The sequence below is a fragment of the Patagioenas fasciata genome, chromosome 8, assembly GCF_037038585.1.
Source record: "Patagioenas fasciata isolate bPatFas1 chromosome 8, bPatFas1.hap1, whole genome shotgun sequence".
NCBI classification, from domain to species: domain Eukaryota; kingdom Metazoa; phylum Chordata; class Aves; order Columbiformes; family Columbidae; genus Patagioenas; species Patagioenas fasciata.
In genome coordinates this window covers 7,752,866-7,779,193 of record NC_092527.1, presented here as the reverse complement: position 1 = coordinate 7,779,193, position 26,328 = coordinate 7,752,866, and the positions used below count along the sequence as shown (strand labels likewise).

Sequence of the window (26,328 nt, the reverse complement as noted above, 5' to 3'; positions counted from 1 at the left end):
ACAGCGTGGCTGTGCTTTAAGGAGTGACCTAGTAGGTTTTATGTTTAAACATTTAAGAGAGGCCATTAAAAACACAAAGGGAAGGAATAAATACTACTCTGCAGACATTCAAACCCGCCTGGACACCTTCCTGTGTAACCTCATCTGGGTGTTCCTGCTCCGGTGGGGGGATTGCACTGGATGAGCTTTCCAGGGCCCTTCCGACCCCTGGCATTCTGGGATACTGTGAAATAAATCCATGGCAAAAGATGTAGTGGTCTCACCAACACCACGAACACCAGAGGTCTGCAGGGGACAGTTGAGAAGGAGCATACATAGCTACTTGAGGAGTTACAACAGCGGCAATTACCACAACTTCCATGAAGTTTCCACGGGAAGAAGCACTATTTTCCACGATAATATCAGCTTCCACATTCCCTGAGAGCAAAGCGCTCAGCTCCCACCCCATCCTTCCCTCCACACGAGTGCCCCCAATTTCCTCCGCCGGTTGGCCACCACAGCCATCCATCGAGTGGCGCTGGGGACCACTCCGGTGTCCCATCCCGATGTTCATCACCAGGCAGGAACGGCTCATTCCGAGGGAAGCCTGGCCTTTCCCTCCAGCCCCTCCTCTCCCTCACCTTGTCCTTGGAGTGCTCCTGATTCCCAGCCACTATCTGCAGCCTGCTCCTATCACCAGGTGCCGTCCTTCAGCCCGGCTATAAAGGCTGGCGGGGACACAGCGTGCTCCCAGAGGCAGCCCCGCTCCCGCGCCATGCTGCAGGCCACCGGCAAATTGTGCTGCGGCATCGCCCACGACCACCTGCCCGGTAAGACCCCCTCGCCTTCCCTGCAACCTCGGGAAAAACGGGCAGGAAAGGAGACGCTGAGTCTGCATCTGACGGGTGCTCCCTTGCAATTCTCACACCCACGCATCTATTTTCCTCCCGCGTCGTGTCTTGTGTGGGGTAGTCGTGGTCTTAGCTGCAAATGAGCTTCCAGTGGAGATGCGGGGCACCGCAGCATCTTCCTCCCTGCTCACCAAAGCCTTTCCTCTAGGTTTAAAGATACCAGCTGTTGCTGCAATACAGAAAGATGTGAAAGGGCTGGTGGTAAGGGGATCCCATTGCCTGCCTTCCAAAATTCCTCATTATATTCAGAGGCTGATGGGGAAGGAGACAGGTAAGCTCAGCACAGCCACTTGGGTACCACATTTCCTATCCCCGCTCACAACCCCCTTGCAACAAGGGATGGAGGGACACGTATTAAATACACCCCTCCCCATATGATTTTACACTTATTTGGGGGGGGACAGAATTCGTTATCTTCTCACCTACTCTATGGTAGCTTAAAAGCATTCCCCATTCTGATAGCAAACTGGGAGACCCTGAAACTCTGGGAGGTGAATTGTAGTAATTCACCATACAGACAGCCAAAGTTTTCAGCCAAGGTTCCAGGCACTTACCAGTGTTTTGTTGCATGTCTGCTGTGCCTCTAATTCCACCACTTATCTAAAGACTCGAAAACTGGCAAGTTCATCTGGGTCTTTTTGAAGTGTGGCTCAGTCCAAAAGCAGCCTCTGCAATGTTAATAATACCCAAGCAATGTGCAATTTGTACTGTGGAGTTACTGGGAATTGATTTGGAAAGCAATTCTAAAAAGCCTTCCAAGTCATCAGCACACAGGGAATGAATGCCAGGGATGCTCCTGCCAGCGAGGTTTTCTGCACTGAGCCCAAGAGGGGACCAGTTGTGTGATGGAGACGGTGGTCTAAGACTTTTTGCTGCCTTTGGGTCAGCAAAACCCTCTGCTCCATCTCCGTTTGCACATCTGTACATCTGTACCCGCACCCACACGCAGAGGCAAAGCTGTGGGAGGGATTTTCACATTGTTCCACCTTGTTCCTGCAGCCACCTGCCCCAAGCCTGATGGAGACGTCACCCCCAGCCAGTTCTCCAGCATGGACCTCTCCTACATTGCCCAGGGAGAACGGGCCCTGCAGCGAGCGCTGAGCATCCTGCAGCAGCACACGGGCTGGCAGGCTGAAACCATGCTGGTAAAGCCCAAAAACCTCTCCCCTTTGCTGCTGCAAGCTAAAAAATGCTCTCAGGAGGATAAATTAGTCTGAGGAGGGGAGATTTGCTTTTCTTAGTCTTCCTCGAAGGGAAACCACGGGTGCTGCAGGCGTGCGGTGCAAAAGCAAAGCAAAGGGGGTTTCCAAGCAAGCTGTTGTGAAGTATGTTCACAAGCAAATCCGCAAAGTAAATAGACAGCAGGAAAAGGCTTGGAATGGGAAACTCAGATAATCGTGGCCCTGGGGAAAGCCAGGAGCAGAAAAACTTCACAGATTGTGGCTTTGATGTTATTCACAGTGTTTGTTCATTAAGCTGTTTGCTGAATTGTTTAATTTAGCTAGAAAGTAGTTTAAAACAAAAAAAAAGTTAATTGTAGAGGCATGATTTAGATACATCTGCTTTCACCTGTAAAACAAGCAGTGATTCAAAAGAATCACAGAATAATTTGGGTTGGAATGGACCTCCAAAGGCCATCTAGGAGGACAGGGGTGATTTATTAGTGAGGTGTTTCCGTGTGTAGCCGATGACTCTGGGGACACTTGGGGGTTGATTCAGGCTCTGTCCTCTGCAGGACGCCGGGGCTGCTGTGTCCAGCACCGCCGTGCCCGGGCTGGGCACAGTGTTCCGGGCAGAGCTGGTCCTGGCCATGCCGGTGGCCCGGCTGCAGCGGGAGCTGTTTGAGCGGATCGAGCAGATGCCGCAGTGGATCCCGACCCTCGGCCGGGTGAAGGTGAGCTGGGCAGGGATGCTCCGACGCCATCGCAGGCAGGTGGTCTAAGGTTTTGCATTGCCAAGCTTGCTAACACCCAAACAAATCATATTTATTTCAGTTGTGGGCAGACAGTCTGAGTCTTTGCATTGCCAGGGTGGCTATCACCAAAAGAAAAATCATAGTTATCGAGGTTTATAAGTTTGCTGAAGGATTAAAGCTAATTCTGCGCTCCTGCAAGAGCAGGGTATCACCCCAGGGAGAGATGTGCTTGACTGGCACAGCACTGAGCAACGTGTTGTTTCCAGGGGGTTTTTTGTGGAAAGTGCCTGTTCACAGAGGTTTTTCCACACCAAGGGACTCTGACATTGCTCAGACTTCAGTGTTGGGTGAGAAACTGTTCAGGGGACGTCAGGGAATCCACAGATCCACCGTAGTCCCCCACAATCAGCTCAAAACAAAAAAAGAAAGGTAAAACCAAATATATCACACTGCAGGGCCACCCCTGGGAAGCTTATCTGGGGCTTTCTTCAAGTATTTGCCTTATTTCTCAGCTCCCAAATCTCAGTGTCTCCCTGCACAAGCTGCCAGCCTCAGAAAGCCTCCTCTAGCTCCCCTGTGCTGGCTCAGATGCGACCCAGCCTCTGTTTTTGTATTATTTACTGCTTATTTATTGCTGCCACTTCCCTGTCCCTTCATATAAAGAAATAGCGTAGAGTCTCAGCCCAGATTAAAAAAAGGCTGCAAAAATCACTCCATTTCCCCTTTATTAGCCTGCAGGTGATTGGGATTTAATTACCACCAGGTGCCAGCCCCAAACCCCTGCCTTGCTGCTGTTTCTGTGCCCTCTGGCACCCCGCACTGCTGTCCCCAGGGGTGGCTTAACGTTCCCTGGGCAGGAGGAAGGGAGCAGCAAGGACATCCTCGGAGGAGGTTAATCCCCAAGGTTGCTCCTTGCTCTGGCAGGTGCTGCAGTGCATCGGGATGGACACCTTGGTGACACGTGAAGTCACCGCTGCCAGTCCAGGCAACCTGGTGAGCCAGCGGGACTTTGTCAGCGTGCGGCACCATGTGAGGAGCGACATGGCCACATACCTGGTGGGGACAGCCACCCACGCCAAGCTGCTGCCTTCACAGGAGGGGTGCATCAGGTACAGCCCCCAAAAAGCGATCATCATGAGCAATTGTATCCCTGCTGGGGGGGACATCACCATGACTGCTTGCACCAAGAGTTGCCTCCCCGTTGTGCTGGTTCTGGGGGCTCCATACCCTCACTTTTCTACCCTACCTGACCCCTATCTTGGCCCCCACAGGGCAGAGTCCCGGCTGAGCTGCATCGTCCTGCAACCACTGGCAGGGGACCCCGGCCGGACCCACTTCACCTGGCTCCTCAGCATGGACCTGAAGGCAAGTGTCACCATGCCACCTGGGCTGGGACATCCCAGCGTGCCAACCTCCTCCCCAGGATGGGCACCCCCAGCTCTCTTTGACCCAGCAGGACCAAATTTGGGGTGTTTTCTCCCTCCCAAAAGGCTGGATCCCCGCTTCTGTCACTAAACGTGTCCTGCCGCAGTCCCAAGCAGACTTCATCCGGCACCTCCGCTGGCACCTCGCTGCCACCACCTGTCCCTGAGCTGGGGGACATGGGCTCTGCCCAGGCACGAGGGATACGGCCGGAGCTGGAGACCCACTCCTGCTCCTGGACCACAGCCACCAGCCATGGGTCGAGGTGATGCACCCACCAAGCAACCCCAAGCGTAGAGGACACATCCGCATCTGCAAGCTGGGGTGACCGAGGTGGCACCAAGCCTTGCACCAGGGGTTGCCCAAAAACCCTCGCCCAGGAGCAGTGACTGTAGCTGGTGCTGGGCATCACTCCCCGCACCACACACAGGAAGTGGGGGCTGCCAAAACGCACCCCCAGGTTGGGCACCACTGTCCATGGGACTGTTTGTTCCGCAGCTTCAGCCGTGCCCCGGTTCCATCGCTCTGTATTTATTAACTGCCCACGGCATCGGTTGCCAGTGCAAGCTCAGGGGATGCAGCACATCTTTATTTTTTAACAGATAAAAGCTATATATTTATCTGTGTGTATATACGTATCTAGGTTTTGAGGTTTTCCTCCTGCTATGCCAACAGTAGCAGGTGGATGGCAAGAAAGCCATACTCGAGGAGTCAGAAATGTGTTTTTCATCATCAGTTCAAGTGACTTTGGGTACTGCAACATGGAAGGGGATGCAACCAAACAAAACCCCACCAAACTCACACCAGGTATGTGAAATTGGCTGATGGAGGAGCAGCTGGCTTGAAATACAATCAAAAGGTGCTAGCTTGCTATGTGAAATCCAGTTCAACAACCACATAGGTCACACTCATATGTTTCCACCTTACACACCCGCTTCCCCAGCTCAAACAACAGAAAGAGATTTTCATGTGGATTTATTTTTTTCTTTACATTATGTTAGAGTTCAAAAAAAAAAAAAAAAAAGAAAAAAAAAAGAACCCAAGAAAATTAATAAATATTAAAAGTTAAAAAGCTCTGAATCTCGTATGTACAAAACTTTATACATCACGGTAACACTGGACAAGGTTACATCACAGGAACGACTCGGTGCGTCCAGCTGGCCCAGGAGGAGCATATGGGGGACCAGACGCACCTTCTCCTCCCAGCGACGGGGCCAAATCCCCGCTGGGACGCGGGACATCGCGTCGCCACGTCCCCGAGCCGCACATTCCCACGCAACCTCAGCCTGCCTGAGGCTGGAATAAATACCCAGTGCTGGGTCCCAGCCCCTCGGCATCGCCACCCCAGAGCACCCGTGTGTGCCGGGGGGGGATTCATTTATCACAACTTCTTCTTAAATAATGTGATCCGCCGCTCTGGGCTCAAGTTAGCACCTACAGCACAGCCCCCTCGCCCCCCACAGGGTGTGAAGGGGGTTGGCCGGTCCTGAGACACAGGAACCACTGCAAAATATTCCTAATGCAATAAAGCACTAATGCCCAGGACAGCCGCGAAGGGAGGGGTGCAACAGAGGGTTTGGGAGGAAGGAGTGGGTGTGCGTGCGTGCACGCACTTACACTGTGCCCTGGAGACATTACAGAGTATTTTTGGGGGTGGAAGGTTTTAATTCCTATGGTGCAGGGGGGCTGAACGCTGGAGAAAATCCTTGTTTTGGGCAAGAAAATGTAAAACAAGCTCAGTCCTACCCCGAGCCAGCCCAGGGCTGTCCCAGCAGCAGGACAGGGATGTGGCTCCTGCCCTAACCCCAGCCCTCCCGCCCCACACCGCCGGGGACATGCTCCCTGAAGAGTAAACGAAGCATTATCTTTGGCACAATAAATAAATGCTGGTGCTCCCACGCAGGGCAATAGGGTGGCAGGGGGCACGGCAGTGGTGGCAGCAGTCAGTCCGGGGGATGAATCCCATCCCGGGACAGGCCCCAGCATCTCATTGATCCAATGGGTACCAATACCTACACATCTTGGACCCGGGCATCCCCCGCCGCAGGGTTTCCAAGGCATTCGTCCATCTGTCCGCTCCCACGAGGTGTGCTGGTTGTTGGCTCAGACAGACTTTGTCCCATCTTCCATGAAGCCCATTTAATGCCGGGGAGGCAGAGGACCTCCAGCCTCAGGTGCTTTTAAGAGTAATTACAAAAACGCTCACCCAGCCTTGATCCGGAGGCGATGCAGGAGCAGTAGGGTGCCTGAGCCGCCCTCTTAATATCTCTTCTGCCCATTTTGTTTTGCTCTTGGGTAACTCCAAGGGAACAGAGCAGAGAGACAGCTGTGCCAGTCCAATATTTAAAGCGTCGGGAACACGCCAGGGCCTCCGTTTGTTTCAATTACAGCATGAACCATTCTCATCCTCACCCCTGCCACAAGCCACACAGAGCTAGCAAAGGCACCGAGTTCCTCCGAGATGTCCTGACCTTGAGCTCCTCGCAGCCACATGAACGTTATCGATGCAGCATCCTGTCCCTGCACCCTCAGCTGGGAGGCTGAGCACCCCTAAGCACCAAAACCACAGCGGTCCCCTCCAGGACACCCCTTGGGGGCCACCTGACCCCACTTTGGGGAGGTTTGGGGACTCTAACTCCCCCACACAGACCCTGTGCCTGGAGCTGGCCCGACACCAAGCAAGCTGCACGCAGCCCTGGGCTCCTAAAGTGCTGTGCATATGTTTAGTACTTGGCACAATATCTTTTAGCGGCATTAACCACCCCCCTTATACCCCCTCCCATGCGACAAAAGAGATGCAGATGAATCTTCCCCTCTCCCTTCTTTGTAACTGCCCCCAAAATCCACTCTTGGCTTCCCAGTCACCCCCATTTTGATGCCCCACAGGCACTGGGTACAAGATCAGGCTGGGCATCGGTGCCAGCTCAAGGCTGGCCAAGGGCAGTATTGGTTAAAAAGTCACCACCAGGTGACAGGCATTTTTTTATGTGTATTTTTGGCCTTCAATCTTGTTCTCATTGCTCATACTAGAGTCGCCTGGACCATCTCCTGCCTACCCTGCAATGCAGGACAGGAGCTGGTCCATGGTTTTCACATTCCATGACATATTTCCCAAACTCTCTACCCCAACAGTGACACCCCAGGGCAACAATTTGAGTATTTCCCAACATTTCCCCCCTGTAACTCACCACCTCCCTCCAGTTGCTTGCTCCTCCAGCACCCTCCCATTGCTACCCCCAAGCTCCAAGCACCGGTGCTGAACCGAGGAGCCAGGACCATCCCCCAGCACATCTCATGTTGCTGCTTGGGGTGGGAGGAAGGAAAAAGCAACACTAAAGCCCCCCCAAAATCTTTTTAGCACCTTGGAAGGAAGTGGCTCATTGCATGTTACCCGCAGCCAAGCCACTCTTGCTTTTTTTTTGGCTCCTTTTCACCTTTTTGTCGTGGCACTGTCAAGAAAACAAACACGCCACAGGTGGGAGGATGGGGGAAGCATGAGGAGAAAAAGTGGTTTTCCTGGGAATTTTTGGGTGAGCCGGCAGCACCACCCATGAAAACCATTGCTGGAAGTGGGGGAGAGAGAGAAAAAGATGGGGAGAGAAAGAAAGGGGGGGAGGCGAAAGGCTTCCCCCGTCCCACGGCGAGGTGGTCCCGGGTGGGTTACCTGGCTGCCTGCCCCCTGCCTGCCCCTGCAGCACCCTGAGGAGCCAGGGTGGGGTCCCCAGCGGGTTCCCCCTGGGCAGGGCCAGTGGGACGTGGGGAGAGCGGCGCAGTGGGGCTGGGAGCGGCGGTTCCTGGCGGGGCAGCATTGGGGCCAGTGGCAGGGGGCAAGCTCGTGGCCGATGAGGTTTTCTTGCCGCACGATTCGCAGCAGAGCTTGTTGTAGCCAGGGATGGAGCAGTAGCGGGCCAGGACTTCCATCTGGCAGAAGATGGACTTGTCCCCGAGGCAAGGCTCCCCTGGAGAGGGACAGAGCAGGGAGAAGCATCAGAGAGCACAAAGGAAGAGGGTCCCATTGCTGTGTCTTTCCAATGGCCCCAAAGGACACGCGGTGCCCGCCCATCCCCTTGCAGGGGGCTGAGGGAGTTGGGAAACAAAGCCAAAGCACTCAAGGTTTCTGTGCATGGAGAAAAAAAGAGAGCAAGGGATGCTCCAAACCAGCAAACCTTAAAAGGGGCCTGTAGAAAAGATGGGGACAGACTTCTTAGCGAGGCCTGTTATGACATTCATTAACGATTTAGACGAGGGAATTGAGTGTACTATCAGCAAGTTTGCTGATGACACTAAGCTGGGAGGAGTGGGTGACACGCCAGAAGGCTGTGCTGCCATCCAGCGGGACCTGGACAGGCTGGAGAGTTGGGCGGGGAATAACCTGATGAAATTTAACAAGGGAAAGTGTAGAGTCCTGCATCTGGGCAGGAACAATCCCAGGTTCCAGTATAGGTTGGGAAATTACATATTAGAGAGCAGTGTAGGGGAAAGGGACCTGGGGGGTCCTGGTGGACAACAGGATGACCATGAGCCAGCACTGGGCCCTTGTGGCCAGGAAGGCCAATGGCATCCTTGGGTGTATTACAAGGGGGGTGGTCAGTAGATCGAGAGAGGTCCTCCTTCCCCTCTACTCTGCCCTGGTGAGACCCCATCTGGACTAGTGTGTCCAGTTCTGGGCCCCTCAGTTCAAGAAGGACAGGGAACTGCTGGAGAGGGTCCAGCGTAGGGCAACAAAGATGATTAAGGGAGTGGAGCACCTCCCTTATGAAGAAAGGCTGAGGGAGCTGGGGCTCTTTAGTTTGGAGAAGAGGAGACTGAGGGGTGACCTTATTAATGTTTATAAATATATAAAGGGTAAGTGTCACGAGGATGGAGTCAGGCTCTTCTCAGGGGCAAACAATGATAGGACAAGGGGCAATGGGATCAAGCTGGAACACAAGAGGTTCCACTTAAATTTGAGAAAGAACTTCTTCTCAGTGAGGGTAACAGACACTGGAACAGGCTGCCCAGGGAGGTTGTGGAGTCTCCTTCCCTGGAGACATTCAAAGCCCGCCTGGACACCTTCCTGTGCGACCTCACCTAGGCCTTCCTGCTCCAGCAGAGGGATTGGACTAGATGATCTTTTGAGGTCCCTTCCAATCCCAAATATACTGTGATACTGTGATACTGTGACAGGACAATGGATGATGGTTTTAAACTAAAAGAGGGGACATTCAGGCTGGACTTGAGGAAGAAATTTTTTACGCTGAGGGTGGTGATAGCCTGGCCCACGTTGGTGGTGGATGAACCATCCTTGGAGACATCCCAGGCCAGGCTGGACGGGGCTCTGAGCAACCTGAGCTGGTGAAGATGTCCCTGCTCATGGCAGGGCTGGCACTGGGGGAGCTGGGAAGGTCCTTTCCAACCCAAACCACTCTATGATCTTAAACACAATTGTGATGCATTTGCCCCAGCTACAAAGCACTGTAAGCATCCCCTTGCTTGCAGCAAGGGGCAAAAACCAGAAGCCATCTGCCTGCCCAGGTAAACACAGGAGCCTGAAAATGTTCAAGGTAAAGAAGAAATGGCATAAAATCAGGAGGTGAAGGGACTGCAGGAGGGTGCCCAGGCAAACGCAAGGAAAGCTGCAAGATCCCGGGCTCCACAAGATGGCAACTGAGCAGCAGGGATGCAGCCGCAGAGGGTACCACCCACCAAAACCCCTGCTTGGAAGCATCGCCCTCACCCAAGCAGGGACACTTACTGGAGGAGATCTTGCTAACAGGGTTTTTGGCCCCATCCTGGGGCACCCGCTGCCCTTTGGGCGTGCTGTGGTCACTGGCGTCGGTGCTGGTGGTGACAACGGAGAGCTTTCCTGCAGAGAGAGCACCATGATGCCCAGGCTGGGGGCACTCGCAATACCTTAACAAGGGTGTTTCGGAGGGGGATTTTTTTGGTTTTAAGAGATCTCCTTAAAAACAAGGTCCTTTGGGAGCACCCAGTTGGCCCAGCACTGAAACCACCCGCAAAAACCCAAGATAAACTCCAGGGTGTCCATCTCCATCATACCCTCAGCTCATCCGCCACCCAAACAGGCAGAAAACCCAAACCAGCAAATATGAGGGCTAAGAACAGAAAAGCACGAATACTTTGGCTGGCATTTAACCCTTTCTCTGCCAGCACCAGGGATGTTTGACACAACCCGCTTCGCCAGCATCCCCCTGAAGCCGAGACAGGCTGGAGCTGTGTAAGAGTGTTGGTCCCCGCTGGGGTGTCCCCGCCAAGTGCCACCTCCTCCTCCTCTCACCCGGGCAGAGGGCCACTTGGCAGCCCTGCACAGCCTCCGGCTTCTCGCCCTCGCAGCTCCCGCCGCTCTCGCTGCCTTTGCAAACCACCTGCCGCTGCCGGACGCCTTCCCCACAGCTCGCCGAGCACTGCGCCCAGACAGACAGACAGACACGGGTGAATGGGGTGGGAGACAGCTGGCACACTCTGACAGCCACACCGGAGGAGTATTTGCAGATGACAATGGTGGATATTACTTGCTAATAAGGGCTTTTTTTCCCCTCTGTCTCCAGCAACCACCAGGGTGCACAGGGATGCTACTCCCTTCCTAATTTTGGTTTTCTCCATGGTGAAAACATCAACCCTTGTACCCATATCTCCAACCCTATGAGACCAGCATGCTCAGTAAGCACCTTCCCTCCACACTCAGCCCTATCCCCTTCCTCCCAACCCCTCCGTGCAGCCTGGGGGGCTTTCTCCCCCCTCCCAAACTCACCTCGGACCAGGCTCCCGTCCTCCACTGTGGCGGGCAGGGCAGGCGGCCGCAGGGCCGGCGGGTCTCAGGCCGCTGCCCAGGGCAGTATTTGGTGTGCAGGGTGCGGGTGGTGCCGTTCTGCAGGCGCTGGACACACTGCACCCCCCGCACCTGCACCCCAAGCTTGCCGCAGGACTTGCTGCAGGCACCCCACTCCTCAGCCACCCACCTGCCGGCGGGGAAAGATGAACATTAGAGGTGATGCCTGCACTGGTATGTCCCCAAGACATCCCCAAATAGCCCCCCAGAGGGGATGTGGGCACTTCGGGGCGGACTTACGCAGGCTGGGAGCACTCCTGGAGGTTGCAACGCCGCCGGATCGGCTTGGGCTTCTTGCCGTTGTCGCAGAAGTTTCTGTGCACCATCCGGTTGTCGCTCTTCCGCCGGCAGCCATACTTGGTGTACTGGATACCTGTGGGGGGTAGAGGATGGATGGGGAGGAAACGGGGTCATCTCCCCACCCGGTCCCTCTCCTGTATCCCATCCTCTTGGATGTCACCGCTTAGGTGGGACCCAAGCAGAACATCTCCCAGGCTTGCAGAGGATGCTCATGTGAGTGCCAGAACCCCCGCAAGCTCCTGGGGTCACCGTGGGGTGACTCAGCCTTCCCTCCCCTCCCTTCCCCAAAAACCCAGGTCAAGACATCAGAGTTTCCTGGTGGAGACACAGCCACGAGCGCTTAGCGAGCTACACATTTGGCTTATACACATTTGGCACTGCTATAATTTGCCAAATTAGCCGTGCTTGTCTGGAAGCAGACCAGACTGGGGCTAAGCCAGCCTTAACTATGAGCTGCAATCTTTAGGAGCTGTCAGCTGCAAGACTCATAGCAGATAGACGAAGGTTGCATACATGGTTTCATAAGAAATTAGGCTAAAATGCTCATCTAAACTGCTCTGCAATAATGGTTTTTAACACTCACGGTAGATCCCCCAACTGACAGGGATGCAAAGAACACGGGTCTGGGTGTGGAGAAGCAAGCCAAGCCTCCAAGCAGCACCAGATCTAGGCCTGAAGCTTTGCCATGTGTGATCTTGGGGAGAAACACTTTAAAACAGCATCTGCATGTTTCCAAGCCAGAGATGCTGCCAAAGGCTCCCGTGCTGCCTGATGTACCCCAGCACCCTCCCAAAAATGTACGGTGGGCTGCGATGAAGGGAAAGGTACCTCCTCCGCAGGCCTTGGAGCACTGGGACCAGCTCTTGAGGGCCCACTCGTAGGAATCCATCTCCTCCAGCAGGACATTGTTGTTTCCAATCATGGGCAGCAGGTCCTCGTGGATGATGTACCTGTACATCAGGCTGCTCCTGGCCTCCTCCTCCTCCTGAGGGATGACCTGCAGGCAGAGAAGGGGAAGGAGAGAATGGAGTGATGACTTTGGAAAGGGAGGGGAAGAGGAGGCCATCAGAGAAAAAACGAAGTGAGCAATGACCACATGGTACGGTACACAAGAGTAGGAGAAACGAACTCCATTACTACCTCCAATGTGATGAGGTGGGCTCTGAACACAGCCACACTTACCAACACACTGATGGCCTCGTGCAGAGGACCGCTGGTTTTCAGGCTCTCCTTCCCATCTTCAACCGTGTATTCCCACTCCAATCCCATCTCAATAAACACTTGGGTTTTGGCTTCCTTGCCCTTGGCGTGAAGGATGAAGTTACCCGTGGCTTGATTCTTAACAGCTGGAGAAGAAAGGAAGTATTTCAACATCATTTCCTCTGGTCAATGAGGGTGGCGAGACCCTGGCCCAGGTTTGCCCAGAGAGGTGGTGGATGTCCCATCCCTGGAGACATCCCAGGCCAAGCTGGACGGGGCTCTGAGCAACCTGAGCTGCTGAAGATGTCCCTGCTCATGGCAGGGCGTTAGAATAGATGACCTTTGAAGGTCCCTTCCAACCCAAACTGCTCCATGATTTTAAGCCTCTGTGTACTCACTGATGCTGTGGGATGCTGGTTCCATCTCTTCTATCTGAAGGTGCCTCGCCCCAGCTGGAATCTCAAACATCTTCAAAACACCCACTATAAAGAAGGAAGGAAGGAAGGAAGGATTGAGGGAAGAGAAAGAGCAGCTTTAGCTCCACCTGGACATGCACCCACTCATGAATCCATCTGACCCAGACCAAATTCAACCCCAGACCTGCCCAAGCCTGCTCACCTGGTTGCTTGGGGGTCTTGGCCAACGTGCCCTTCACCGTCCGGCAGTGCGAGTTGTCCCCCCCGCAAACCCCACACTTGTCATCCTGCTTCAGGGAGCCAACTTCCTTGTCACAGCCAACATGCTGTGACCCATGGGGAAGAGAAGACAAGCACAGGGGTGTTACATCCCTACAGCCCATCCCATTGCTCCAGCATCCCCACAGCACTTTCCTGCACACAGGGTTGGTCCTTGGGCTAAAAAACATGTGTTCCCCAGGGGTGGTGAGTCAGGGGGATGCACAAGGTGTTTCCTGGATGGGCAAAGGATGGGGACAGCCGCGCAACAGCCGCCAGCTCCTCACCACGCACTCGCCCCGGACGCAGATGCTGTAGGGGTCTCGGTAGCTGCAGCGGGTACCATCGTGAACAACCTGGTTCATAAACACTATGTCCCCTGTGCCCTCCGACTGGCAGATCAGCTCGCACTTCTGAGCATCTGTGGCAAAAGAAAAAGGAGAAAAGAGGTGGGGGGAAGAAAAGGATTGTGGAAATACATTAGGGTGACTGAAGACAGAAACCCATCTCAGCTTGTACCCTGGAGCAAAACCAGATTTCCCAAATCCAGATGCCTCATTTCGCTGCCATCTATTTGCTGCTCAAGAACCTGCACTTTTGCCCGGCACTCTTGGGAAATTAAGAGAGGGCAACCTGATGGGACATTCTACATGTTACTGCAATGCCCGACTCTTGAGGAATATGCAAAAGGAACACCAAGTCAAGTGGGAGCAAGTGGGGCAGCACTGTCACCCCACTATAGAATCATAGAATAGTCTGGGCTGGAAGGGATCTTAAAAGCTCATCTAGTCCAACTCCCCTGCAACAAGCATGGACATCTTCACCCAGATCAGGTTGCTCAGAGCCCCGGTGATGCCATGCCATGGTGATGGCCACCAAGGTGACTTCCTCTGGGAGAGGAGGCGATTTGGCTACCACTCCTTTGCCAGAATCCACCACCACTCACCGTCATGGTGCTCATAAGGAAGCCAGGCATGCTTGCTGTTCTGGTGGGTGTAGTAGGAGTTGCGCTTGGAGCACTGCTGGGCACGGAAATCCTGGTAGGGCCCTGGGCACTCCTCAGCGTTGCACACCTGGTACTCGTAGGTGGCTCCTGGGCAGTTGCGTCCACCATATGCCGGGCTGGAAAATAAAATAGGTGGGTTAAAAGAGCATCGGGGAGGGATAATGTTCAAGCTGCCATTAAAAGGAGGGAGGTGGAAGCCAAACATACGGCGGGTTGTCGCAGCTCCGGCTGCGCGAGCGCACACCTCCCCCACAGGTCCTGGAGCAGGAGCCAAACTTGGACCAGGAGCTCCAGCTGCCGTCCTGGCTGTAGGGCTGCTCCGACGTCTTCCAGATGCAGTGACCCTTGAAGCACCACTGGAAAAGGAGGAGAAGGAGGGGGGGACCTCCACCTTGGCCTCTTTCAAAGGGCTGGGCACCAGCAAAGAGCCCTCCCACACCCAGAGCACTACAGGTGGCCAAAAAGGCCACCAGCACCCTAGCTTGCATCAGCACGAGTGTGGCCAGCTGGACCAGGGAAGTGACCATCCCCTGGCTGCTCCTCAAATCCTGGGTTCAGTTTTGGGCCCCTGACGACAAGAAAGCCCTTGAGGTGCTGGAGCGAGTTGAGAGAAGGGAACGGAGCTGGTGAGGGGCTGGAGCACAAGTGTGATGGGAGCGTCTGAGGGACCTGGGGGGTTCAGTTGGAGAACAGAAGCTGAGGGGAGACCTTCTCACTCTTTGCAACTGCCTGAAAGGAGGTTGTAGCATGGAGGATGTTGGTCTCTTCTCCCAAGTAACAAGCGACAGGATGAGAGAAAATGGCCTCAAGTTATACCAGGGGAGGTTTAGGTGGGTATTAGGAAAAAATTTCTTCCCATAAAGGGCTGTCAGGCATTGGAACAGGCTGCCCAAGGAACTGGTGGAGTCACCAGCCCTCGAGGGGTTGAACAGACACAGAGATGACGTTCTTGGAGACATGGGTTAGTGCCAGAGTTGGGTTAAGGGTTGAACCTGATGATCTTGAGGGTCTCTTCCAACAAAATGATTCTATGATTCTATTCTATGAAAAATGCCTTGCAGCTTGCAAAGTGGCCAACACGAAGCATGGGAGGATGATGCTCTTCATCGTGCCCTCAGGCACATCCCACCCACAGGCAGGAGGACCAGGAATGGTCCTCAGGCATGCAGAGCTTGCAGCTGTGTAAACCAGCACAGCAGTGGTTCCCATCAGCTGGGTTATATTGCCATGTTTTTCTCCAGGGTTTACTTGTTCACAAGTGGTTTGGTTGGTTGGTTGGTTTTTAAATCATAGCTAGAAGAGCAGACAGAGATTCACTCCAGACATGATACACCAGCCGTGTGGCTGCACAGATGGAGAGATCAGGATGCAGAAGGACAATCCTGTGCAAAAGGACAAGCCTGGGGCACGCAAAGATCCCTCTGCAAAACAAATCCCTGCAATTTTCTTACCCTAACACCACATTTTTGAGTTCTTGGATCGATTTCCTCTCTCCAGTCAAACTCCCTAAAAACTACACGTGCCAGCAGCTTTTCCAACATATCCACGCTTTTATACTCTGCTAACAGATACGCTAAGAGACCCTAAATTAAAAGCCTGATGCAATCACAAGGCTGGATGTGCAACGATGTCATTGCTCTCTTGCCAGGTGACAAAATGAGCCCTGCTTCTCTGCAGAAGTAGGTGAATCAGAATTAAAAATAAGCCTAAGGTCTCATTTGAGTGCAAACTGGGGAAATAAGGAGTAACAGCTAATAACCAGGCTGCTGTCCCCGAGGGTGTCCCTGTCCCCTCCCCAGGAGGGGGACAGGAAGGACCAGCCCCTACCTTGCCCGGAGAGCACTCGGTCCCATCCAAGGGTGGTCCCTTCTTGGTCTTGCAGAAGTAGGGGTTGTCTGGGTGGCTGCACCACAGCTGCTTGCAGGGGTCGAAGGTGCGGAACTGGGGAGCACAGAGGAGCTAGGCTGGGACGGGGGCCCCAGCGGGACAGTGACACCCCCACAGCACCCAACTGCAGGGCCTGGGTGTGGAAATATGGGCAACACAAGCCATACTGGCTCTGTACTCACCGCCGTGCATGTTTTGTATCCCACACCAAAGTCGAAGCGGCACTGCTCGTCCATGGAGTAGTTGATGCCCGGCAGGTCGGGTAAGGTTGGCCACTGGTGCTCAAAGGGGTCATCCAGGAGACAGTCGTAGGAGCTGCAGAGATGCAGAGGCAGACGTGAGATTTCCCTCCTGTGCCCCTTCCTGCACCCCCAGCCCTCTCTCCAAATTCAGATACTGAGAAATCAGAATTATCTTGGTGCTGACAACCACATTTTCTAGCACAGAACAACTCCATGGAATTCCCCAAAGATAAGCATCTCCATGCTGCCTGCAGCTCCCCAGGGGACAGAGCACCTCGCACCAGTGTATGCCACCACTGCCACCTGCTTTCCTGCAGCTCATCTCATGCCTGATGCACTGAAAGCTGCTGGCCTGTTCCTATACTTTTTTGGGGTTTTTTTTTAATGTAGCATACAACATTGTAGAGCTTAAAGGATAAACCATACAGGTTGCACAAAGCAACGGCAAAAACATCTGAGATCTGGAGCTGGGCTCCACCAGCAGAGATCTTCTACAAACTATTGCTCTGTTGACATCTCCAACTTTTATCAGTCTCCTATTTGTCTCCAGCCTCTGCACCCCAAAACCAACTGAGGAACCAAAACTGTTAGTAGAAGACTAAGGAAAAACTACCTCCTAGGATCCATTTTTTGCTATTCTGGCCAAAACCAGCAATCCCAGTGGGGAACTGGTTTACCAGACCGTCACCTGAAGGCAGAACATCCCCTCCTGGTGAAAATGGGACTTACTGGATGTAGCGGTTGAGCTCCTGCTTGCTGCAGCGGGACCAGTGGTAGCGGTGGAAGGCGGCCTGGACCAGTGGGGCCATGATGCTCCCCATGCTGGTCTCGTCAGCGCAGCGGTTGCCCTGACCATCGTGCTCCATGCCTAACCTGATGGGAAAACCCAGCATAAAGTCAAATTCCCGGGGGATTCACACCAGTCCATTCATGCCATGGTGGCACACACACCTGCACCGTCAGAAAGTCCCTCATGCAAAGTAAGAGGCACCGTTGGGCTGGGAAAAATTTAATGCAATATAACAAGGGCAAGTGTAGAGTCTTGAATCTGGGCAGGAACAACCCCAGGTTCCAGTGTAAGTTGGGGAATGACCTATTAGAGAGTGGCGTAAGGGAAAGGGACCTGGAGGTCCTGGGGACAGCAGGGTGACCATGAGCCAGCACTGGGCCCTTGTGGCCAGGAAGGCCAATGGTACCTGGGGTGGGTTAGAAGGGGGTGGTCAGTAGGTCAGAGAGGTTCTCCTGCCCCTCTACTCTGCCCTGGGGAGACCACACCTGGAATATTGTGTGCAGTTGTGGCCCCTCAGTTCCAGAAGAACAGGGAACTGCTGGAGAGGGTCCAGCGCAGCCACCAAGATGCTGAAGGGAGTGGAGCATCTCCCGTGTGAGGAAAGGCTGAGGGAGCTGGGGCTCTGGAGCTGGAGAAGAGGAGACTGAGGGGTGACCTCATTAATGTTTACAGAGATATAAAGGGTGAGTGTCAGGAGGATGGAGCCAGGCTCTTCTCGGTGACAACCAGTGATAGGACAAGGGGTAATGGGTACAAACTGGAACACAAGAGGTTCCACTTAAATTTGAAATGAAACTTCTTCCCAGTGAGGGTGGCAGAGCCTGGCCCAGGCTGCCCAGGGAGGTTGTGGAGTCTCCTTCTCTGCAGACATTCAAACCCGCCTGGACACCTTCCTGTGGAACCTCAGCTGGGTGTTCCTGCTCCGGCGGGGGGATTGCACTGGAGGAGCTTTCCAGGTCCCTTCCAACTCCTGACACTCTGTGATTCTGTGATCATGCTTGTCCCCAATCTGCTGGCCCCACCACATCACCAGAGGAAGGGGAAAAGCCACCAGAGGGGACAGCCGGCTCTGTCCCTGTGACTTACACATGGCCGGTCTCATGTGCGACCACAAACGCCGAAGAGAAGCCGTCTTCATGGTTGAGGGTACAGCTGCGGAGCGGGTGGCACATACCTGTCACCGGTGCGTAACCTGGGGCAAGCGAGAAGGGAAGGAGGGAGGAAGAGAAGAGAGAGAAAACCTTTGAGAGAAGTGTGGGGGTGGAATGAAAAATTAAAGAAAACAAAACACAACACAAGCCCCTGCCTGGCTTCACTGTAATGGGAGGAGAAAAGAAAGAGAAAGAGGTGCCCGGGTCACCTGGACAGCAGCCCAAGGACTTGCTCACCAGTACGGCCAGTGGCCACCAGTGCCAAAAGCAGGCGGAGGGTATGCCAAGGCTCGCTGGCATCTCTCTGCCCTCGTGCCAAAACAAAAACAAAGAAGAAAGGAAGAGATGGAACAAAAGGCATGAGGTCTCCCCCAGAGCTAAAAACAGCACCTCAGCCCCCGCAGAGACCCCTGTGATGCCCCTACACATGCACCCAGACCAGCCCCAGGCAGAGCCAGGCAGGACCATGCACCCCCTGGTCCCCCACCCTCGATCAAGTGCAGTGCAGTGGGGCAGCTGCGGGGCAGGGACACCTTCCCCCCACGCATCAGCAATGCATCATCTCCATTTTGAGCTTCTTTTCCCTCTTTTCTCACATTATTTCTACCCAATTCAATGAATCCCTTGGCACCTTCTAGAATTTACTTTCCTTTTTTGTTTTTTTAAAGGATTGACCCTTTTTGGCATCAAGGGGCAGAAAGTTAGTGATGGAAGGACTTACAGGTCCAAGAGACAGAAGCAGGGCAGGACCATGCTGAGTAACGCTGCCCTGGGGACAGTGATGCCCCAAGAGGAAAGCTTGCTGAGCCAAGAGGGACGTTGATGAGCTGAGCGGGGACGCACACCCCTATCCTGCCCTCCTGCACACACCCTGGCCAAAAAATGGGGTCCACAGAGCCACCATCCTCGTGGGCCACTCATTCCACACCAAGTCAGTGCCCAGGGAACCACTTGTGACTAACTGTGTGGAAGAGGAAAAGATGCAAAGTTCCCATCACCCCAGGCATAAGGCAAAACCAAGGGGATTTGGAGTGAGTATTTCCCTCGGTGTATCAATTTACCAGCTGAGGGGTGTCCACCTGCATCGGAACTTCTAAAGGAAACTTCTCTCATCATAATAATGTAATTTTTTCAAAGCAAGCCTAGACACCGACCTTTGAAGAGCTCACTCACATGGTGTTCTGTGGGAAGTAATGGATGTGCTTTTACCTGTGCTCCAAGTGAAGGAGACGTCAGATGAATCCAAGTTGCTGAGCAAAAAGCCCAAGATTAAATGAACACCCAATTCTCATCACACGCGGAGCAAGTTCGCTTCTGCCTGCAAAGCGCCACGAAGCCTCAGAGAAACCTCTGCAACCTCAAGGATCTCTTCAGAGCAGCCTCCCTCAATAAATACACTCAAAGGTTTAGCTAATGGGGGAAACGTTTCCTTTTTTATCATCCTCACAGTGAAGGGGGCAACGAGACTTACTCCAACGAACAAATACATTACAACATCTCAAGAAAGACAGTGGAGAAATGACGTGCGCAATGGGCAGAAGGAAAGCAAAAAGTAGTAGGTCAAACTAAGAGTCTGAGAGAGAATCAGATAATTGAGTTTAACCACACAGTAATGAGTCAAATCCTGGATACATCATTTTAAAATAATCCTTTTCTGCCCCCACCACGAAACTTTCCAAAAGAAAGAGTAAACATGTGGCAAGTTTTCTGCACAAGGAGAGAGCCAATGTTGTTTGTCTGAGATGAAAACGGGACAAATTCCCAGCCAAGGAGGCCCTGGATGTCTGGACAGGAGAGGGGACAAAGGGATATGAAAAGGTGCATGGTCAGGAAAGCAGACACTGGTTTCTCATCATTAAGACCCCAGGGAGAACTGAAAAAATAAAGGGTTCTCCACAGAGAACGATGTCGAGAAGTAACTGCCTGGAAAGTGTTTAATCGGTAAAAACCAGATTAGCCTGCAAACACTTACCAGACACACACATAGGAGAAGCAGCATGTCCTCCCTACACCAGCAAGACACCAGCCAGCCTCTTGCTTCCTCCAAACATGCTTTATTCTTCTTTATAGACATCTCCTACTTCCTGCCAGCCTCTCTGACCTTTTACATGGATAACCAGCCTGCTCCAAGGCCAACTGTGCATGATTACAAGGCAGCAAATTACATCAAAGCACAAGCATCCTTCAGCCTGGACCAGAAAGTCCTCCATGCCTGTCCACTGCAGAGGGACGCAGCACGCACTTCTGGTTTAGACAGGGCTTCAGCACCAGCAATTAATAATTTACAACCTGCAGCTGGCTTATGGCATGGAAATAGCCCAGGCTAAGAAGACCGCATGGGTCAGAGTAAGATTCCAGCCCCATCTCCCTTGTTTTTTGGGCACACAATTCTGAGGAGTGACAAGGAATCAAGCTAAGCATGGCTTAACATTTAGGCTTCATTTTCAAGTCTCTGTGACTCTGAGGACTTCATCCCCAAAGGCTCCCCTTCTCCTGGTTTTGTTGATTTAGGCTGTAGGGTGCTCAGGACAGGACCACCTCTGCCTTCACCTCAGCTTCGGGGTATGTTTGAGCAGGGCAGGTGCTTACCAACCACCAACGGCCAAGGAAGCCATCAACTCAACAAGCTGCTTAGATACCACCAGTGAACATACGCCATGAGCAAGTATTGGAGGTGCCACAGTCTGATCCATCATTGCATCTAGCCCTGAGCTGAAAAGGGATGATACATAGCTAAAAGGACATCATTTTGAGGAAAAAAAGAGGCAAGAATAAGCAAAGCGTTACTATTCCAGCAACCCAATGAGTGGGCAGCTCCTGGTGGCTGAGGAACACACCCGCACCTTGTGCCTCACAAAACAGAGCCAAGCAAGAACACTGAAGCCATAGGGACTTCTGTGCAAAAAGCAGGGAGCCAGATCCGCGCTGAAAAGGGGAAGGAGCTGGTACGAGCATCCCTAGAGCAGGGCTACTCCATTGATCTCACAGCTCCTTCCCACCAAGGGGGAACCCAGCAAGTCTCCTCCACTTCACCAATGCCTTTGGACACAGCCACTTTGCCAGGAAGGGTCTAGAAAAATGAAACAAAACCTGGTATTTCACCCACATTGCTGCGCAGCTCCAGACAAGGAGCAGGTCAACGGCTTGGCAGGGAGGCTGCTGGCACAAGCCAAGCTGTTTGATGGTCAACAGCACGTTCAAGAGGGCTTCCAGCTGGGTGTCTCCTGTAGTTCATCCCCTGCTCCAGGGAGACCCTCTTCAGGGAGGTCATCAAGGCAAGGACAGGACTTCTTCTCCATCTCTCCTTCCTCCCATGCACACCAGAAGGAGTTGTGCTATTAACATGAATTAGTGTGATGCTACCAGCATGTTCATGGCATCAAAGGGAATCTCCCAATGGGAAATTCAGACCTTGCTGCCTTGCTCAGGAGAAGTGGGAGAAGACACTTCTTGTGATGCCATGAAACCATCTGTGTTCCTAATGGAGCCAGGAAATGCCAGAAGCTTTTCCTGCAAATTTGTTCTTCATTTTTTGCCTATGTCTCCAATTTCTCTGACCACATCAGCGTGGCCTCTAAGCCAAGAGGGTGAGAAGACTTTTAGCACTGCTTCTGCAGACTGCAGGAAGACCTCCTCTTTGGCCCAGGGTTTACTCGATGCTCCCATGTCCAAGTCCTAAGAAGGCCAAGAAACCAACTCATGCAAAAACAGGTTTTAAAGGTCTCCCAGAGGATGGGAAGCATTGACAGGCCCTGTGAAGCTCCCCGTGGTATTCCGTCTTTTTTATGTTATTTTTAAATGTTTTAAGGCACCTTGGGACAGGGAGGATCGGTGCACAAAACCAAAGTAAGGGCAGAATTAATAATCTTTTCTCCACTCAGGCTGATGGTCTGGATTAATTCCTTCTCCTACTTCACATTAAAAAAATAGCAACTCTTATAACCTTTTTCTGGACCTTGCTGGCCAAGAAACAGACTGCGCTCGCAAGAAATGCTCTCCCCTCGCTGCCTCTCCCCCGGCAAACTGCACATACCTGATCGAGATGAATACAGTACCTTGCATACCTGCGGGACCAAAATCTTGCCTGGTGAGGAACACGGCGTGGTCGTGGTGCTCGGCGTGCTCCGGGTCGGAGCGCTGCTGCGAGTGAGCCCAGCGGCAAACCTGCTCCAGGCTCCGAGATGGGTTCCCTCGCTCTATCAGGCTGACTGACTGCGTAAAATAATTTTTAAAAATCCATCAATTTAAAAAAAAAAAATAAAAAAGAAAGAATACATTAAAAGATGGGTAAGTTAGTGGGGGAGAAGGAACCTGCCAAGAGTTTTGGGGTTGGAAAGGCTCCTAAGCTGTGCTTCTCCATTATTAGGAGCAACAACATCCCACTTTGCATCTGCAAAGCATCTTGCACCTTTTCTTTATATTTAAAAACAGCAAAGAAATAATTCTCACAAATGGATGTGGTCCCGTACAGGAGAGTATATGAGCCCACTTCGGTCGCACGAACGCTCAGGGCAGCAGTGTATGGAAGAGGAGAGCAGCTGGGGAGCAATGAGGATTTGGATTCTCAGCTCCTGCACAGGCTCCTTGTCGAGACATCGCCAGATGCTGATGCTCTGCAAGGAGCAGAGCAAGATTCCCACGTAAAACCTGACCCACAGAGACCAAGACCCTGGTAGAAAATAGGCAGGAGCGTCCCAAACTGTTTTCTAGCAGTTGCATTGTCCCTCTTTTTTCTTTTTTTTTTTTTTTTCAAATTGAGCATTTTGCAAAACTATGCCCTATAAAATAAATCATGCTCTATAAAATAAATCATGCTCTCAGGCAGAAAACTGCTGACCCACAGCAGTGGGAAGGTAGGTAAGAAATATTACCCTTCCCCAGGCCCATAAGCGGAGGCCGCAGAAGTTTAATCCTACAAAGCACAAGGTGGGAGACGAGAAGCCACAGGAAGACTCACTCAGGAAGCACCAGACCTATACAGTGGTGAGCTGAGACCTCTCCTGGGTTCAAACATCTGGATCCCCACATGATTCCCAAACCCAAGCAGTTTTTGGGACCGTAAATCATCCCAAACAGAGTCCTTCGGTTCTCATCCCTTTGGATATCTGCCATAACACCACAGCTCCAAGTCCCTTCCCATCCATAGACCCAGCCCCGCACACAAACACCACTGGGAGGAAGCCTATTACTGGCTTTCTTGGGCAGAGAAGATATTCCTGGTCTCCTAGAAGCCTCCAAAAAACAAGCCAGCTTCCACCCTTGTCCCTGCTCCCAAGAACGTCCCTGTGTCTCTCGGATGCATGTGGTTTCTGCTGGCCAAGCAGATTTCTGTAACAAGCAGGGGTTTTCCCAAGACCAAACAGGGCTTATTTGTGGAGCATATACACTAGGACATCACCATGTTGACTCCTTAAACACCCTTGCTAGAACACTTCACGTCAGATAAGGGCTTGCCACAAGAAGTATAGCAAATCACATCGAAAAATCTTTAATTGAATCATATTAAAAATCTTTCAGCTCTCAAGCTCAAAAATAAAGGTAACCTGACAAACCTATGATTCTATGATGTCTCCAAGCCAGGGTTTACCTAAGTGCTAAATATTATGGTGAGGAGGCACTAAGCCAGGGTGTCAGTACATGCTTGCCAGCCTCAGGAGAAGCAGCACCTGCCTGATGCACCTGTATTGCGTTTCAGTGACTCTCCTTCCCTCATGGGGCAGAGCTCAAGCCGGAAAAGTCCCATGGGACCAGGCTATCATCTCCTCATCACACCCGAGCGCTGTATTTACCTGGCGGTATCCCACCATGATCATCCTGACCAGCACGATGTTGATGTGAACACCCAGGGACTCGTCGTGATAAATTTCATCCACCTGATGGAGGGAGGGAAATAGAGAAGAAGTTAAGACCATCGCAGCTCTCAGGCCCCTCTGGTCCTCCACGCTCCCGTGCTCAGCATCCTACCCGGGCTTTCCAAGACCAGGTGCAAAGATGTCATATTTCTCCTCCCACCTCCAATTTTTTGTTTAATTTTCCCCCATGTAAAAACCACAAAAATCAAAAACCCAAGCTGGAAAAAGCCAAATGTCCCCAGGACGGGTCAATGACATCACCCAGCCCATCAAAAGTACTTCCCATGAGGCTGCCTCCACCACCAAGCATCTTGCAGTGAGCCACTTCAGACTTGCATTTGGTAGAAGGAAAAACACGTTTCTTTGGGGAGCGGTGAGCAATCATATCAAAGCGAGGGCATTGCTCAGTTATACCGCTGAGTCAACGTTGACCTACCACTTCAGAAACCCCAGAAGACCATACAATGAGAAGAACGGGGAGGGCTCGTGAGTCAATAGGATATCTGTCAACGTTGGCTATTAAAGATGACTGCAAAGGAAACAACGAGCTATAACCTTTTCCTTCTGCGTCTCTAGGATGACTAAACAAATGCTACGCCGAAGCGCTACCAAGAGATGAAGACATCCAGACAAGAAAGGTCCCAGTGAGCTGAGCGTGGTGACGGTACCACCAAGAGAGGCACAGAGCTGTGCAAAGGATCCTGAGAGAGAATGAGACTTTCTTATTCCCCAAAAGCCTCCAAAACGAACACTGCCTCAAATGGGAGTTCACCACAAAAGCTGAGAATGTCAAATTAAAACCATCTTTAATATTGACTGGAATTACTGCTTGAATTAAAACACACTTTTTCAACTTTGTCCAAGAGAGAAACAATTTGCCTCCACTCTATCACAGTTTTCCAGACCAGATGAATATTATAAAGCCAGATTTATGGAGCTTTTCTATTTTTCCCCCCCCTCCATTCCTCTTTTTGAAGCTTCCTTGAGGGGTGGGTGACAACTACCTCTTTACCGCTGCCCATATCCAGTCAGCCATTTCCCAGGCTGCATGAGTGCTTTACAAGCCCCTCCATTTATAAGCCGTGTGTTTTTGTTTGAAACACCCACTCAGGCCATTTTTAAACCCAAAGCCCCAGCACTGATGTTTCCTCGTGACAACCAACACTCCCATGGAGCAGCTCTGAGCTTTACAGAGAGGTGATGCAGGTCCTGAGCCTGTCGTGTCTTGAACGCAGCAAAATTGATTTAAAAACAAGTCAATAAATCAATCCCCAGTGCATCCCCACTAATGCTGCAAGCCCCAGGCGTCATTTCTTCATCAGCATGGAAAGATCGCGCCGTACAACCCATCGTCAGCTCACCCCTGCCTATCATGGTCAGGATGCTCCTTCACGCTACACCAAGACCTTTTAAATGCATTTTGCAAGAAAAATGAGAATAGGATGGATTTCTTCCAATGCCAAATCTTTTTTGGGGGATCCATCCCAGCAAAGGGCTGCAGCACCTTGGTGGAGGGTGATCACGCTCAGTCCCACATTTGGGGATGCAGGAGGATTCGGCATCCCGGAGAACACATTAGAGGATGTGAGAAGTCAGGAGTTTGAACCTTTACAAAAATATTCCAGCCTTAACGTGAGGTAATAGAAATATGGGGAGAGAGGGAGAAATGAAAAATATGCTGTGGGCCTGGGATGGTTCAGGGGACCAACGGGGAAAACATACCCATTTCCTCCACTTTTCCAGTGGGAAAGGATGCTCTCTGCCCCAAACTGTGCACCCCCGGGCAACACGAGCTATCCTGGCAGAGGGAAAATTTGGGAACAGCAATACTTTTCACCAGCATCAACAATTAAACTCATCGAGCCCTTCCCAGTGCTGCACATCCTTGCTGGAAGAGCAGCTTCGAAACAACTCATTAGGGGACTCAAATGCAATAAGCTGTATGACTCCAAAATGGTATTTAATGGTATTAAATGGTATTTAATCCCCTGAATCTTTCTGTTAAAGCAGTGCTAAATCTCGCTTTCCTCCAGCTAGCAGGGACCAGGCTCTGAAATAAAGGGTTAACCTTAAACCCCAGCCTCTGTTTAGTCTAGGGGAGGGCAGCATTTAGGCAGCGATCTGTACCTAGCAGATACCAGCTTGGGCAGCCAGCAACCTTTATGGTTAA

At 52.2% G+C, this 26,328-nt stretch overlaps 2 protein-coding genes across 3 annotated transcripts in view; one reads left to right on the top strand and one right to left on the bottom strand.

Moving 5' to 3' along the window:
- The first annotated feature begins 754 nt into the window (after positions 1–754).
- LOC136104199 (steroidogenic acute regulatory protein, mitochondrial-like) lies at positions 755–5,205 on the top strand. The gene is made up of 7 exons (XM_071811557.1): positions 755–809; positions 952–1,161; positions 1,890–2,035; positions 2,626–2,784; positions 3,730–3,914; positions 4,077–4,174; positions 4,296–5,205. The coding sequence occupies exons 1-7, from the start codon at positions 755–757 to the stop codon at positions 4,394–4,396; spliced, it is 954 nt and encodes a 317-aa protein (XP_071667658.1). The 3' UTR covers positions 4,397–5,205.
- Positions 5,186–26,328, bottom strand: part of ADAMTS14 (ADAM metallopeptidase with thrombospondin type 1 motif 14) — a 34,724-nt gene continuing 13,581 nt past the window's right edge. Inside the window, exons 5-22 of one of the 2 annotated variants that reach the window (XM_065843645.2) lie at positions 24,096–24,179; positions 22,362–22,518; positions 18,242–18,347; positions 17,095–17,238; positions 16,306–16,438; positions 16,064–16,177; positions 14,444–14,592; positions 14,177–14,352; positions 13,518–13,651; positions 13,175–13,298; positions 12,955–13,038; positions 12,539–12,702; positions 12,185–12,353; positions 11,297–11,429; positions 10,979–11,186; positions 10,505–10,631; positions 9,962–10,072; positions 5,186–8,186 (exon numbers count right to left, since the gene is read on the bottom strand). In XM_065843645.2, coding sequence (XP_065699717.1) covers positions 7,888–8,186; positions 9,962–10,072; positions 10,505–10,631; positions 10,979–11,186; positions 11,297–11,429; positions 12,185–12,353; positions 12,539–12,702; positions 12,955–13,038; positions 13,175–13,298; positions 13,518–13,651; positions 14,177–14,352; positions 14,444–14,592; positions 16,064–16,177; positions 16,306–16,438; positions 17,095–17,238; positions 18,242–18,347; positions 22,362–22,518; positions 24,096–24,179 — 2,616 coding nt within the window. In that variant the 3' untranslated portion in view covers positions 5,186–7,887. The remainder of the gene's footprint in view (positions 8,187–9,961; positions 10,073–10,504; positions 10,632–10,978; positions 11,187–11,296; positions 11,430–12,184; positions 12,354–12,538; positions 12,703–12,954; positions 13,039–13,174; positions 13,299–13,517; positions 13,652–14,176; positions 14,353–14,443; positions 14,593–16,063; positions 16,178–16,305; positions 16,439–17,094; positions 17,239–18,241; positions 18,348–22,361; positions 22,519–24,095; positions 24,180–26,328) is intronic. The other variant, XM_065843646.2, reaches the window with a different exon arrangement.